Source organism: Ranitomeya variabilis, chromosome 6 (assembly GCF_051348905.1).
Source record: "Ranitomeya variabilis isolate aRanVar5 chromosome 6, aRanVar5.hap1, whole genome shotgun sequence".
NCBI lineage: Eukaryota > Metazoa > Chordata > Amphibia > Anura > Dendrobatidae > Ranitomeya > Ranitomeya variabilis.
Window position 1 is genome coordinate 12,398,582 of NC_135237.1, and position 11,490 is coordinate 12,410,071.

Sequence of the window (11,490 nt, forward strand, 5' to 3'; positions counted from 1 at the left end):
GTTATATATATATATATAAATATAATTTTTAAGGTTACATTATTCTCAAAAACTAACACCAACTTATTTCTTGGCAGATGAGTGCACCAGGAGCTTTGAAGGACATCTGATATCATCATATTGTAAAGCAGATGATTGTAGTTTCACACAAGATACATATGAAGACCATGCTGGCATCTCAGATATACCCTCAGCACCTCACAGCAAAGATCTGACATCTGGTCTCTGTAAAGAAACGTTATCTCCAAATTCATCACAGATTATAAAGCAAAATAAAAGTAACAGAAGAAATGTGGAAGATCAGGGAGCTCCTACAATTCACAAGCCACTTCCATGTTCAGAGTGTGGGAAATGTTTTACACATAAATCACTTCTCATTACACATGAGAGAATTCACACAGGAGAGAAGCCATATTCATGTTCAGAATGTGGTAAATGTTTTACTTATAAATCACTTCTTGTTACACATGAGAGAATTCACACAGGAGATAAGCCATATTCATGTTCAGAATGTGGGAAGTGCTTTACAACTAAATCATATCTTTCTATACATGAGAGAATTCACACAGGAGAGAAGCCATTTTCATGTTCAGAATGTGGAAAATGTTTTACTCGGAAGCCATATCTTCTGATACATGAGACAATTCACACAGGAGAAAAGGCATATTCATGTTCACAGTGTGGGAAATGTTTTACACATAAATCACAACTTAATTGTCATGAGAAAATGCATACAGGAGAGAAGCCATATTCATGTTCAGAATGTGGGAAATGTTTTACTTATAAATCACATCTCGTTACACATGAGAGAATTCACACAGGAGATAAGCCATATTCATGTTCAGAATGTGGGAAGTGCTTTACAACTAAATCATATCTTTCTATACATGAGAGAATTCACACAGGAGAGAAGCCATTTTCATGTTCAGAATGTGGAAAATATTTTACTCATAAACGATATCTTCTGATACATGAGCGAATTCACACAGGAGAAAAGCCATATTCATGTTTACAGTGTGGGAAATGTTTTACAGATAAATCACAGCTTAATTCTCATGAGAAAATGCATACAGGAGAGAAGCCATATTCATGTTCAGAATGTGGGAAATGTTTTACATATAAATCATCTCTCATTACACATGAGAGAATTCACACAGGAGAGAAGCGATATTCATGTTCAGAATGTGTGAAATGTTTTACATATAAATCATGTCTCATTACACATGAGAGAATTCACACAGGAGAGAAGCCATATTCATGTTCAGAATGTGGGAAATGTTTTGCAAATAAATCACAGCTTAATTGTCATGAGAAAATTCATATAGGAGAGATGTCATATTCATGTTTAGAATGTGAGAAATCTTTTGCTTATAAATCACTTCTTGTTAAACATGAGAGAATTCACACAGGAGAGAAGCCATATTCATGTTCAGAGTGTTGGAAATGTTTTGCAAATAAATCACAGCTTAATTGTCATGAGAAAATTCATATAGGAGAGAAGCCATATTCATGTTCAGAATGTGGAAAATGCTTTACAAGTAAACAAAGTCTTATGGGACATGAGACAATGTGCACAGGAGGGAAGCTATATTCAAGTTCAGAGTGTGTAAAATGTTTTACACATAAATCAAGCCTTGTTACACATGAGAGAATTCACACAGGAGAGAAGCTATTTGCATGTTCAGAGTGTGGGAAATGTTTTGCTCATAAATCACGTCTCATTATACATGAGAGAATTCACACAGGAGAAAAGCCATTTGCATGTTCAGAGTGTGGGAAATGTTTTGCTGATAAATCACATCTCATTATACATGAGAGAATTCACACAGGAGAAAAGCCATTTGCATGTTCAGAGTGTGGGAAATGTTTTACTCAAAAAAAAAATCTTCTGAAACATGAAAAAATACACACAAGTGAGAAGTCATATTTATGATTAGAATGTTAGAATGTGCAAAATGTTTTACTTGTAAATTAAATCTGGCTATACACGAGAAAGAGGAGAGAGAACATTTTCATGTTCAGAATGTGGAAAATGCTTTACAGAAAAATCTTATCTTGTGAGATATGAGAGAATTCACACAGGAGAGAAGCCATTTTCATGTTCCAAATGTGGGGTATGTTTTGCTCAGAAATCAACTCTTTTTACTCGTGAGAGAATTCACACAGTAGAGAAGCCATTTTCATAGTATGATTGTAAATGTGATGCTCAATTGTAAGAACTGCTGAGCTAATACATGAGCGCGTGTACAGCGGTGTACAAACTCAATAGACAGACTACAGGTCTCTACTAGGGTTGAGCGAAACGGATCGGACAAATTAAAAAATCGCCGACTTTCAGCAAAGTCGGGTTTCATGAAACCCGACCCTATCCTAGTGTGGGATCGGCCATGCGGTCGGCGATCAACCCGCCAAAGTCGCGTTTCGTATGACGCGTTTAGCGCCATTTCTCAGCCAATGAAGGAGGAAGCAGAGGGTGGGCAGCGTGATGACATAGGTCTCGGTCCCCACCGTCTTAGAGAAGGGCATGACAGTGATTGCTTGCTTTCTGCGGCGTCACAGGGGCTATAAAGGGGCGTGCACGCCGACCGTCATCTTACTTCTGCCGATGTTAGCATAGGGAGAGATTGCTGCAGCTTCATCAGAAGGGATATAGTTAGGGAGGGAAGAATAACCCCCAAACTGCTTGTGCTGTAGCGATTTCCACTGTGCATCACCACCTTTTTTTGGAAAGAACAGTGGAGGCTATATTTTTGTGCATCAGCTCTGTAGCTTATTAGGCTGCCTTAGGGTATGTGTCCACGTTCAGGCTTGCTTCAGGCTTTGGTCAGGATTTTATGCAGGTAAAATCCTGACCAAAAATGCACCTGAGGTCACTGGCAGGTCACCTGCGGTGTTCCTGCGTGTTTTGCTCATTGTAGCAACATGCTGCGTTCTGAAAAAAGCGCACCGCTTGTGCGTTTTTCCGGGAAAGCCGCATGCGTTTTTTAATGCATAGTGGGGTCGGGATTTCATAAAATCCCCTCCACTATGCTGTAACATCTGGACGCTGCGTTTTTGACGCTGCGGCACAACGCTGCGTCAAAAACGCAGCGTTTCCTGAACGTGGACACATACCCTTATAAGGCTCCCTGATAGCTGCATTGCTGTTTGCACGCTGCTGTGCAAACCAACTGCTTTTTTAAAAGCAAAAATCCTGTTGCTCCTTTCTGCACAGTTATCTTGTTTATTTGTCCACACTTTTGTGTGCAGCAGTCCTTTTTATTGCTGCCATACTTGTCCTGAGATCATTGTAGGGAGATTGAAATTGTACTACAGTCCTTCTATTTTTTCATATATCTTTCTGCCACTTTCATTGTGTTGTTTTATACACTGTGCCTGAGTTTTGGTTCAGTCTCCAAAAAAAAAACAAGTTTATGTACACCTTCAACCTTGTTTTACAGTACCATATAACGGTTATTATTTTGGTTAGATTTTTCAAAAAATGAGGAAGTCTCGTGCAAGAGGCCGTGGGCGGTGGTTGCCAGCTGGTACTGATGGTGGTGGTGGTGCATCTGGTGGTAGTGGCAAAAGCACAATAGCACCTAAGGCTGGAGGTGTTGAGCCAGCGTCATCGTCTGGCTACCCAAAATGTTGATCATCTAACCTTCATTAAAATGAACCAATCATGGATTTCAAATTATTTTGCCCCACCTTCCCCTGCTGACATGTAGCTTGCCTGAAAAATGTCTTGCTTTTGGCCTCCTCTTACTGACTTCTCCAATTCCTCCATTTGCAGCTGCTGAATGTCCACCATAGGCCATTTTTATACCTCCCTAAATGGGCTGACTCTCCCCACAGGGCCGTGGTCACCACCTGGCGCAAGCACCCGTGTGAGTGCTGTTTGCCTGGACAGGTGGGTGTGCCCACTCTTGGGCGACGTCACTGGCACAGGGTCCCTCATAGTACAATGAAGTGTCTGACGGTGGTGGTGCACAACCAACGTCAGAAACACCGTCGTAATATGAGGGGCCCTGTGCCAGTACCGCCGCCCACGAGAGAGTGTTCCCCCCCAGCTCGAACATTGCTCTACCACTTGCAATACTTACCTCTCCCTGCTCCACCACTGTGTAGTCTTCCTTCAATGGCACTGCCAATACAAATTTGTTGAAATGATAGATGATAGTTAAAATATACAGGGGCCCTGGCCTCCATTTAGACCAGTTAATACTTTGTGCCTACTACCACTGTCTGCTACTCAGCAGAGGAGCCCACCCCTGTACCTAGCTATGCCACCTGTTTATTTATGAACAATTTTTTGGCAGACATTTAGCCCACTTTATTATTTGGGCCTACTAACTGTGTCTGCCACTAATTACAGTTGTCCTCCATTGAACAAAGCAACGCTGCCTGTTTAGTCCTGTTACCAATTTTGAACTGCATTTAGCCTACTTTCTTATTTGGGCCTATATCTGTGTTTCCTCCTCATCCTGCCCATTGCCCAGCCGCTGCTAGATGAGTCTGCTGGTACATTGACCCAGACCACTACATTCCCCTTGCACTATACACAGCCAGAATCTGACCCTGCTGAAAGTCTGGTTCCCCTTCCGGCATACTATACCACCTTACACGGGGACAAAGAGGAAGGTGCAGATGAAAGTGCAGGTTCCTTCATCAAGTGGGGGGGCATACTCGTTGGCGACGATACTGGCACAGGGCCCCTCATAGTACGCAAAAGTGTCTCTGCCAGTGGGAGGCGCCACCCGCCATCAAACACACCGCCGTACTATGAGGGGCCCTGTGCCAGTGCCAATGCCAACTTGTGGGCCCCCCCTGCTTGCTCAGGATCACAGCACTTGCAAAGTTGAAATACTTACCTCCCCCTGCTCCACCGCCGTGACGAATACCGTGTTTCCTGGGCCCACAAAAATCTTGAGCCAGCCCTACCCCCCTACAACTTTAGCCAAATGACCCCCAGTTTTCAATGCCTAACTATTATTATAAACTAAATTAAGATTGAAAAGCTTCTGCAATAAGAATTGATGTTTTTGGCATTAAAATGGGCACTGTTGGTGTTTTCCTGTCCTCCACTCACTGCCGAATTTGATTCCCCATTGACTTGCATTGGGTTTCGTGTTTCGGTCGGCCCCCGACTTTCCACAATAATCGGCCGATTTCACCCGACCCGACTTTTGAGAAAGCTGGGTTTCGCGAAACCCGACTCGATCCTAAAAAAGCAAAAGTCGCTCAACTCTAGTCTCTACATCAATGTGCATGAGCGCTCCTGCCTCGTTGTCTGACCAGTCGGCGAGGGTCTCAGGATCTGGATCACCTATGAACAGCAATGCTTTAAAAACATATCAAAGGAAATTTAAATTTTAGCTACAATTTAATGCTTGGCTATGTAACAAAAAAAACATTACTGGTTAGTACAAAGATTATATGTAACTAGGAGAATATCCGCCGCTTTGCTCGCGGAAAATATGTTAAATTGCTGGTTATGGTAGCTAAAGTAAAATTTTCAGTTTCACCCTGAAATTGACATTTTCAGAGTGCTACAGTAAAAAAAATTCCACTTTAAACTTTTATTATTTTGGAATTTTAATAATTTGTTGTAGCATTGATGTGAACAACAACTTTTTTTTTTTATGTCAACATTATGCAGTCATTTTCACAACGTTCATCCTTTTGTTCAGATGTTTCCATATTCGTTGCTTCAGCTTGCCTTATCCGATTCTTGTGAAGACGACATTCCCGTTGCTCTGATATCTCAGCTGCCTTACACTAGTTTGTCTCATCCATTTCCTTTCAAGACGCGAGTCACTTTGATCACGTGTCTCAGCTCTTTGACACAATTTTGCTTTCTTAGCTTTTGGATGAACTTGCCCAATAGATGGTCCTTTTTTGGGTGGTGTCACGATAATGCAAAATGCTATGGTCTGAGAGATTTTTGAGTGTGACCATGATCCTAGACAATCGACCACCCTGCTTTCTCCCCCCCCCACTGCATTCGCTGGTATAGATACACTGTGTAACTTGAAGCTACTGTGTAAGCAGGGTGTGGCTTTTAAACTACAGACGACCAATCCTGTAAAGCCACTGGTTGTCCCTCCCCTCTCACTCAGGAATTCTTTTGTCTGAGACTTTGGAAAAGGTAAAGAACTATCCGATCAGTGCATATCATTAACCAGCCCTTTAGTGATGTCACAAGCTCAGAAGTATAAGACTATACTCTTAGTCCAGCCTTCAGTCCAGTCTTGGTCCAGGAAGCAAGCTAAGAACAGCTTTTCAAGCTGTTTCCAATGCACCTGGATGTATCTCCTGAGCACACGGCCGCCGTGCTGATTTGAAATGATCTAATGACTGTAAGTGTTCTCTTTTCACCGTTAATCCTATTTTATTTTGTAATCTGTAATGTATATACAAATTGTCTCCTTTCTAATATCTTTTTATACTCTGTAAACACTGCCTAATTTTTAATGGAGTAAAATATTTAATTGCTAGCTTGTCTCTTCTGCTCTATACAACTGTGCGTCCTCTGAAGTGAATTACACTCCTGATTTGGGTTGGCTTCGAACCCGTTAATCAGAGCTGGTGGCAGCATACTTTGTTTTGTGTGACTGGGAATCTTTGCAGCGACGGCGGCGTTGATAATTATTGCTCCCACTTGTGTGGGAGTAGTTATATCGCCCTCGCTGCAGTGTGCCCAATAGCCAGTACATAGCAGGCAGCCTTTCTGGGGACTAATTACCCTATGGTGCAGTACCTAGCCTGACATGAGGGTAAGGGGGCGCCAGAGAGCTGCAAGTTCCAAATCGGAACTGGGAAGTGGGATATAGATAAATCCCCTTCAGAATGAACCAGGGGCAACCAAACAACCCTGGTTCATGACAAATTGGTGTGACTAGTGGGGACGGTAACAATATCCTCCCCGGGATCCCTGACATATACGCTGGGATCCATGACCTAGTGTTGGCAGCACAGTGGGAACCATGAGAGGCAGCATTTTAAAAAACAGTCCTTAGTATTATGACCCTTTAGTATTCACCTGACACTGATAAGAGATGTAATAGGATAAATAGTAAATACAGAGCAGCCCTCACACAGTATTACTATGACCTGAAGGAAATCACATCTCAGTAATGAAAACCGCCTCACAGGCAGACTTGTCTAGTTGCCCATAGCAACCAATCAGAGCTCAGCTTTCACTTTACCTCAGCAGCTTCAGTGATGAAAGCTCCCTGTATAGTAAGCAATAATAATTTTACTGTGAGGCATTTTTTTGCCTGACCAATATTGCTGCTCAGTAATGTTCGTCTGTGTGCATTGGAGGCAATAGAGGGTCCCTCTCCCAGGTGAGGTCCGTAAGCCTTTCCTACTTGCGCTAGATGGCAAAGTCCCTGCTGCTTGTAGCTTGCTGGCAGAGTCCCCTCTCTCCTGTCCTACGACAGATGTCTGTACGATAGGCAGCATGAGCCATTTTACAGGGTCTCTATCGTGACCCGGGCTCTAAAGTTACTGCTTCACCCCAGACTTGGTGTGGGCAATTGACATAGAGTCCTATGCCCTCTGGTTCTGCTGCGCGTCCTGGAGAACAACACGACCTCGGGCTCCCGGTACCCAGTTTCTGCACTCTGGCTCTGAGGGTGTCCTGCCGCTGTTCCCATCTGAGCTCTTCTTCCACTCCTGTGCTCCTTCCCTCAATGCTCCACTGCAATTTCACCCTTCAGATTCTCATTTCCTAGAGCTGCAGCACTTCTCTGGCTGCCAGCTCCGTTGTCTGCTCTCAGATCCAGACTTCTTTCTCTGTCTCCACTCTCCCTCCAACTGGCTAACTCCTCCTCCAGGCCAGACCACATATAGCTAGGGGACACTCCCCTGAATCCGGGTTCAGAGCTCCCTCTTCTGGCCTTGATTCAGAATGTGGTGCATGTGTGTGCTTACCTGGTGAAGAGAATCCTCCTTGCCTCCAAGAGTGATATCACGCTCCCCGAAAGGAAGGCAATATCGCTGTAACAACTGGTTACCAGGGGTGTTACAGTGGCTCTGTGTGTGGCTCTGTGCATGGCTCTGTGTGTGGCTTTGTGTGTGTGGCTCTGTGTGTACAACTCTGTGCGTGCGGCTCTGTGCGTGCAGCTCTGTGTGCGGCTCTCTGTGTGTGCGGCTCTGTGTGCATGGCTCTGTGTGTACAACTCTGTGCGTGCGGCTCTGTGTGTGTGGCTCTGTGTGTGTGCGGCTCTGTGTATGTGCGGCTCTGTGTATGTGCGGCTCTGTGTGTGTGGCTCTGTGTGCGGCTCTGTGTGGCTCTGTGTGCGCGGCTCTGTGCGTGCAGCTCTGTGTGTGCGGCTCTGTGTGTGCGGCTCTGTGTGTGGCTCTGTGTGTGGGGCTCTGTGTGTGGGGCTCTGTGTGTGTGGCTCTGTGTGTGTGGCTCTGTGTGTGGAGCTCTGTGTGTGCGGCTCTCTGTGTGTGCGGCTCTGTTTGTGCGTGGCTCTGTGCGTGCGGCTCTCTGTGCGCGGTTCTGTGTGCGTGGCTCTGTGCGTGCGGTTCTGTGTGTGGTTCTCTGTGTATGGCTCTGTGTGTGGGGCTCTGTGTGTGCGGCTCTCTGTGTGTGTGGCTCTGTGTGCGCGGTTCTGTGTGTGCGGCTCTGTGTATGGCTCTGTGTGTGGGGCTCTGTGTGTGTGCGGCTCTGTGTGTGCGCGGTTCTGTGTGCGCGGCTCTGTGCGTGCGGCTCTGTGTGCGGCTCTCTGTGTGTGCGGCTCTGTGTATGGCTCTGTGTGTGTTCGGCTCTGTGTATGGCTCTGTGCGTGCGGTGTTGTGAAATTGGATTCTGGGCTCCCCCGGTGGCCACTTGTGGAATTGAACTTGTGTGCATCATCCCCTCTGTTCACCTGCTCCTATCAGGATGTGGGAGTCGCTATATAACCTTGCTCCTCTGTCAGTTTCTTGCCGGTCAACAATGTAATCAGAAGCCTTCTGTGCTTGTTCCTGCTACTAGACAACTCCCAGCTAAGTTGGACTTTTGTCCTTGTGTGTTTTTGCATTTTGTTCCTGTTCACAGCTGCCGTTTCGTTACTGTGTCTGGAAAGCTCTTGTGATCGGAAATTGCCACTCTGGTGTTATGAGTTAATGCTAGAGTCTTAAAGGAATTTCTGGATGGTGTTTTGATAGGGTTTTCTGCTGACCATGAAAGTGTCCTTTCTGTCTTCCTGCTATCTAGAAAGCGGACCTCGATTTTGCTAAACCTATTTTCATACTACGTTTGTCATTTCATCTAAAATCACCGCCAATATATGTGGGGGCCTCTGTCTGCCTTTTGGGAAAATTTCTCTAGAGGTGAGCCAGGACTGTCTTTTCCTCTGCTAGGATTAGGTAGTTCTCTGGCTGGCGCTGGGCATCTAGGGTTAAAAAACGTAGGCATGCTACCCGGCCACTTCTAGTTGTGCGGCAGGTTTAGTTCATGGTCAGTATAGTTTCCATCTTCCAAGAGCTAGTTCTCATATATGCTGGGCTATGTTCTCTCGCCATTGAGAATCATTACAGTTTGACCGGCCCAAAAAAGGGTTAAATTACTGGCTGAGAAAGGAGAGAAAAAAGAAGTCTGCTACAATTTTTATTTTTTTTTTCCTCTAGTTCTGAGTGTGCTCTTAATTGAATCACTTGCTAGTCTGCCTATACTGCAGCCTTCCTCTCTTTCTCTCCTTCTAATCCTTGAATGGCTCTGTGTTCACCTGTTTCAAATGGATCTTCAGAGTGTAGCTACAGGTTTGAATAATCTCGCCACAAAGGTACAAAATTTGCAAGATTTTGTTGTTCATGCACCTATGTCTGAGCCTAGAATTCCTTTGCCTGAATTCTTCTCGGGGAATAGATCTCACTTTCAAAATTTTAAAAATAATTGCAAATTGTTTTTGTCCCTGAAGTCTCGCTCTGCCGGAGACCCTGCACAGCAGGTCAGGATTGTAATTTCCTTGCTCCGGGGCGACCCTCAAGACTGGGCTTTTGCATTGGCACCAGGGGATCCTGCGTTGCTCAATGTGGATGCGTTTTTTCTGGCCTTGGGGTTGCTTTATGAGGAACCTCATTTAGAGCTTCAGGCGGAAAAGGCCTTGATGTCCTTGTCTCAGGGGCAAGATGAAGCTGAAATATACTGCCAAAAATTCCGCAAATGGTCTGTGCTTACTCAGTGGAATGAGTGCGCCCTGGCGGCGATTTTCAGAGAAGGTCTCTCTGATGCCATTAAGGATGTTATGGTGGGGTTCCCTGTGCCTGCGAGTCTGAATGAGTCCATGACGATGGCTATTCAGATCGATAGGCGTCTGCGGGAGCGCAAACCTGTGCACCATTTGGCGGTGTCTACTGAGAAAACGCCAGAAAATATGCAATGTGATAGAATTCTGTCCAGAAGCGAGCGGCAGAATTTTAGACGAAAAAATGGGTTGTGCTTCTATTGTGGTGATTCTACTCATGTTATATCAGCATGCTTTAAGCGTACTAAGAAGCCTGACAAGTCTGTTTCAATTAGCACTTTACAGTCTAAGTTTATTCTATCTGTGACCCTGATTTGTTCTTTGTCATCTATTACCGCGGACGCCTATGTCGACTCTGGCGCTGCTTTGAGTCTTATGGATTGGTCCTTTGCCAAACGCTGTGGGTATGATTTGGAGCCACTGGAGGCTCCGATACCTCTGAAAGGGATTGACTCCACCCCATTGGCTAGTAATAAACCACAATACTGGACACAAGTGACTATGCGTGTTAATCCGGATCACCAGGAGGTTATTCGCTTTCTGGTGCTGTATAATCTACATGATGTTTTGGTGCTGGGATTGCCATGGCTGCAATCTCATAACCCAGTCCTCGACTGGAGAGCTATGTCTGTGTTAAGCTGGGGATGTAAAGGAACTCATGGGGACGTACCTTTGGTTTCCATTTCATCATCTATTCCCTCTGAGATTCCTGAATTCTTGTCTGACTTTCGTGACGTTTTTGAAGAACCCAAGGTTGGTTCACTACCTCCGCACCGGGAGTGCGATTGTGCCATAGACTTGATTCCGGGTAGTAAATACCCTAAGGGTCGTTTATTTAATCTGTCTGTGCCTGAACACGCTGCTATGCGAGAATATATAAAGGAGTCCTTGGAAAAGGGACATATTCGTCCTTCGTCATCTCCCTTAGGAGCCGGTTTTTTCTTTGTGTCTAAGAAAGACGGCTCTTTGAGGCCGTGTATTGATTATCGACTTTTGAATAAAATCACGGTTAAATATCAATATCCGTTACCACTGCTTACTGATTTGTTTGCTCGTATAAAGGGGGCCAAGTGGTTCTCTAAGATTGATCTCCGTGGGGCGTATAATTTGGTGCGAATCAAGCAGGGGGATGAGTGGAAAACCGCATTTAATACGCCCGAGGGCCATTTTGAGTATTTGGTGATGCCTTTTGGTCTTTCAAATGCCCCTTCAGTCTTCCAGTCCTTTATGCATGACATTTTCCGCGATTATTTGGATAAATTTATGA

At 44.9% G+C, this 11,490-nt stretch overlaps 1 protein-coding gene across 5 annotated transcripts in view; it reads left to right on the plus strand.

Annotated features, from left to right (window-relative positions):
• LOC143781301 (uncharacterized) overlaps nucleotides 1–3,132 on the plus strand; it is a 618,193-nt gene extending 615,061 nt beyond the window's left edge. For all 5 annotated transcript variants that reach the window (XM_077267832.1, XM_077267834.1, XM_077267833.1 and 2 more), the window contains one exon: nucleotides 78–3,132. In XM_077267832.1, the coding sequence (XP_077123947.1) occupies nucleotides 78–1,933 (1,856 nt within the window). In that variant the 3' untranslated portion in view covers nucleotides 1,934–3,132. The remainder of the gene's footprint in view (nucleotides 1–77) is intronic.
• The last annotated feature ends 8,358 nt before the right edge of the window (nucleotides 3,133–11,490 follow it).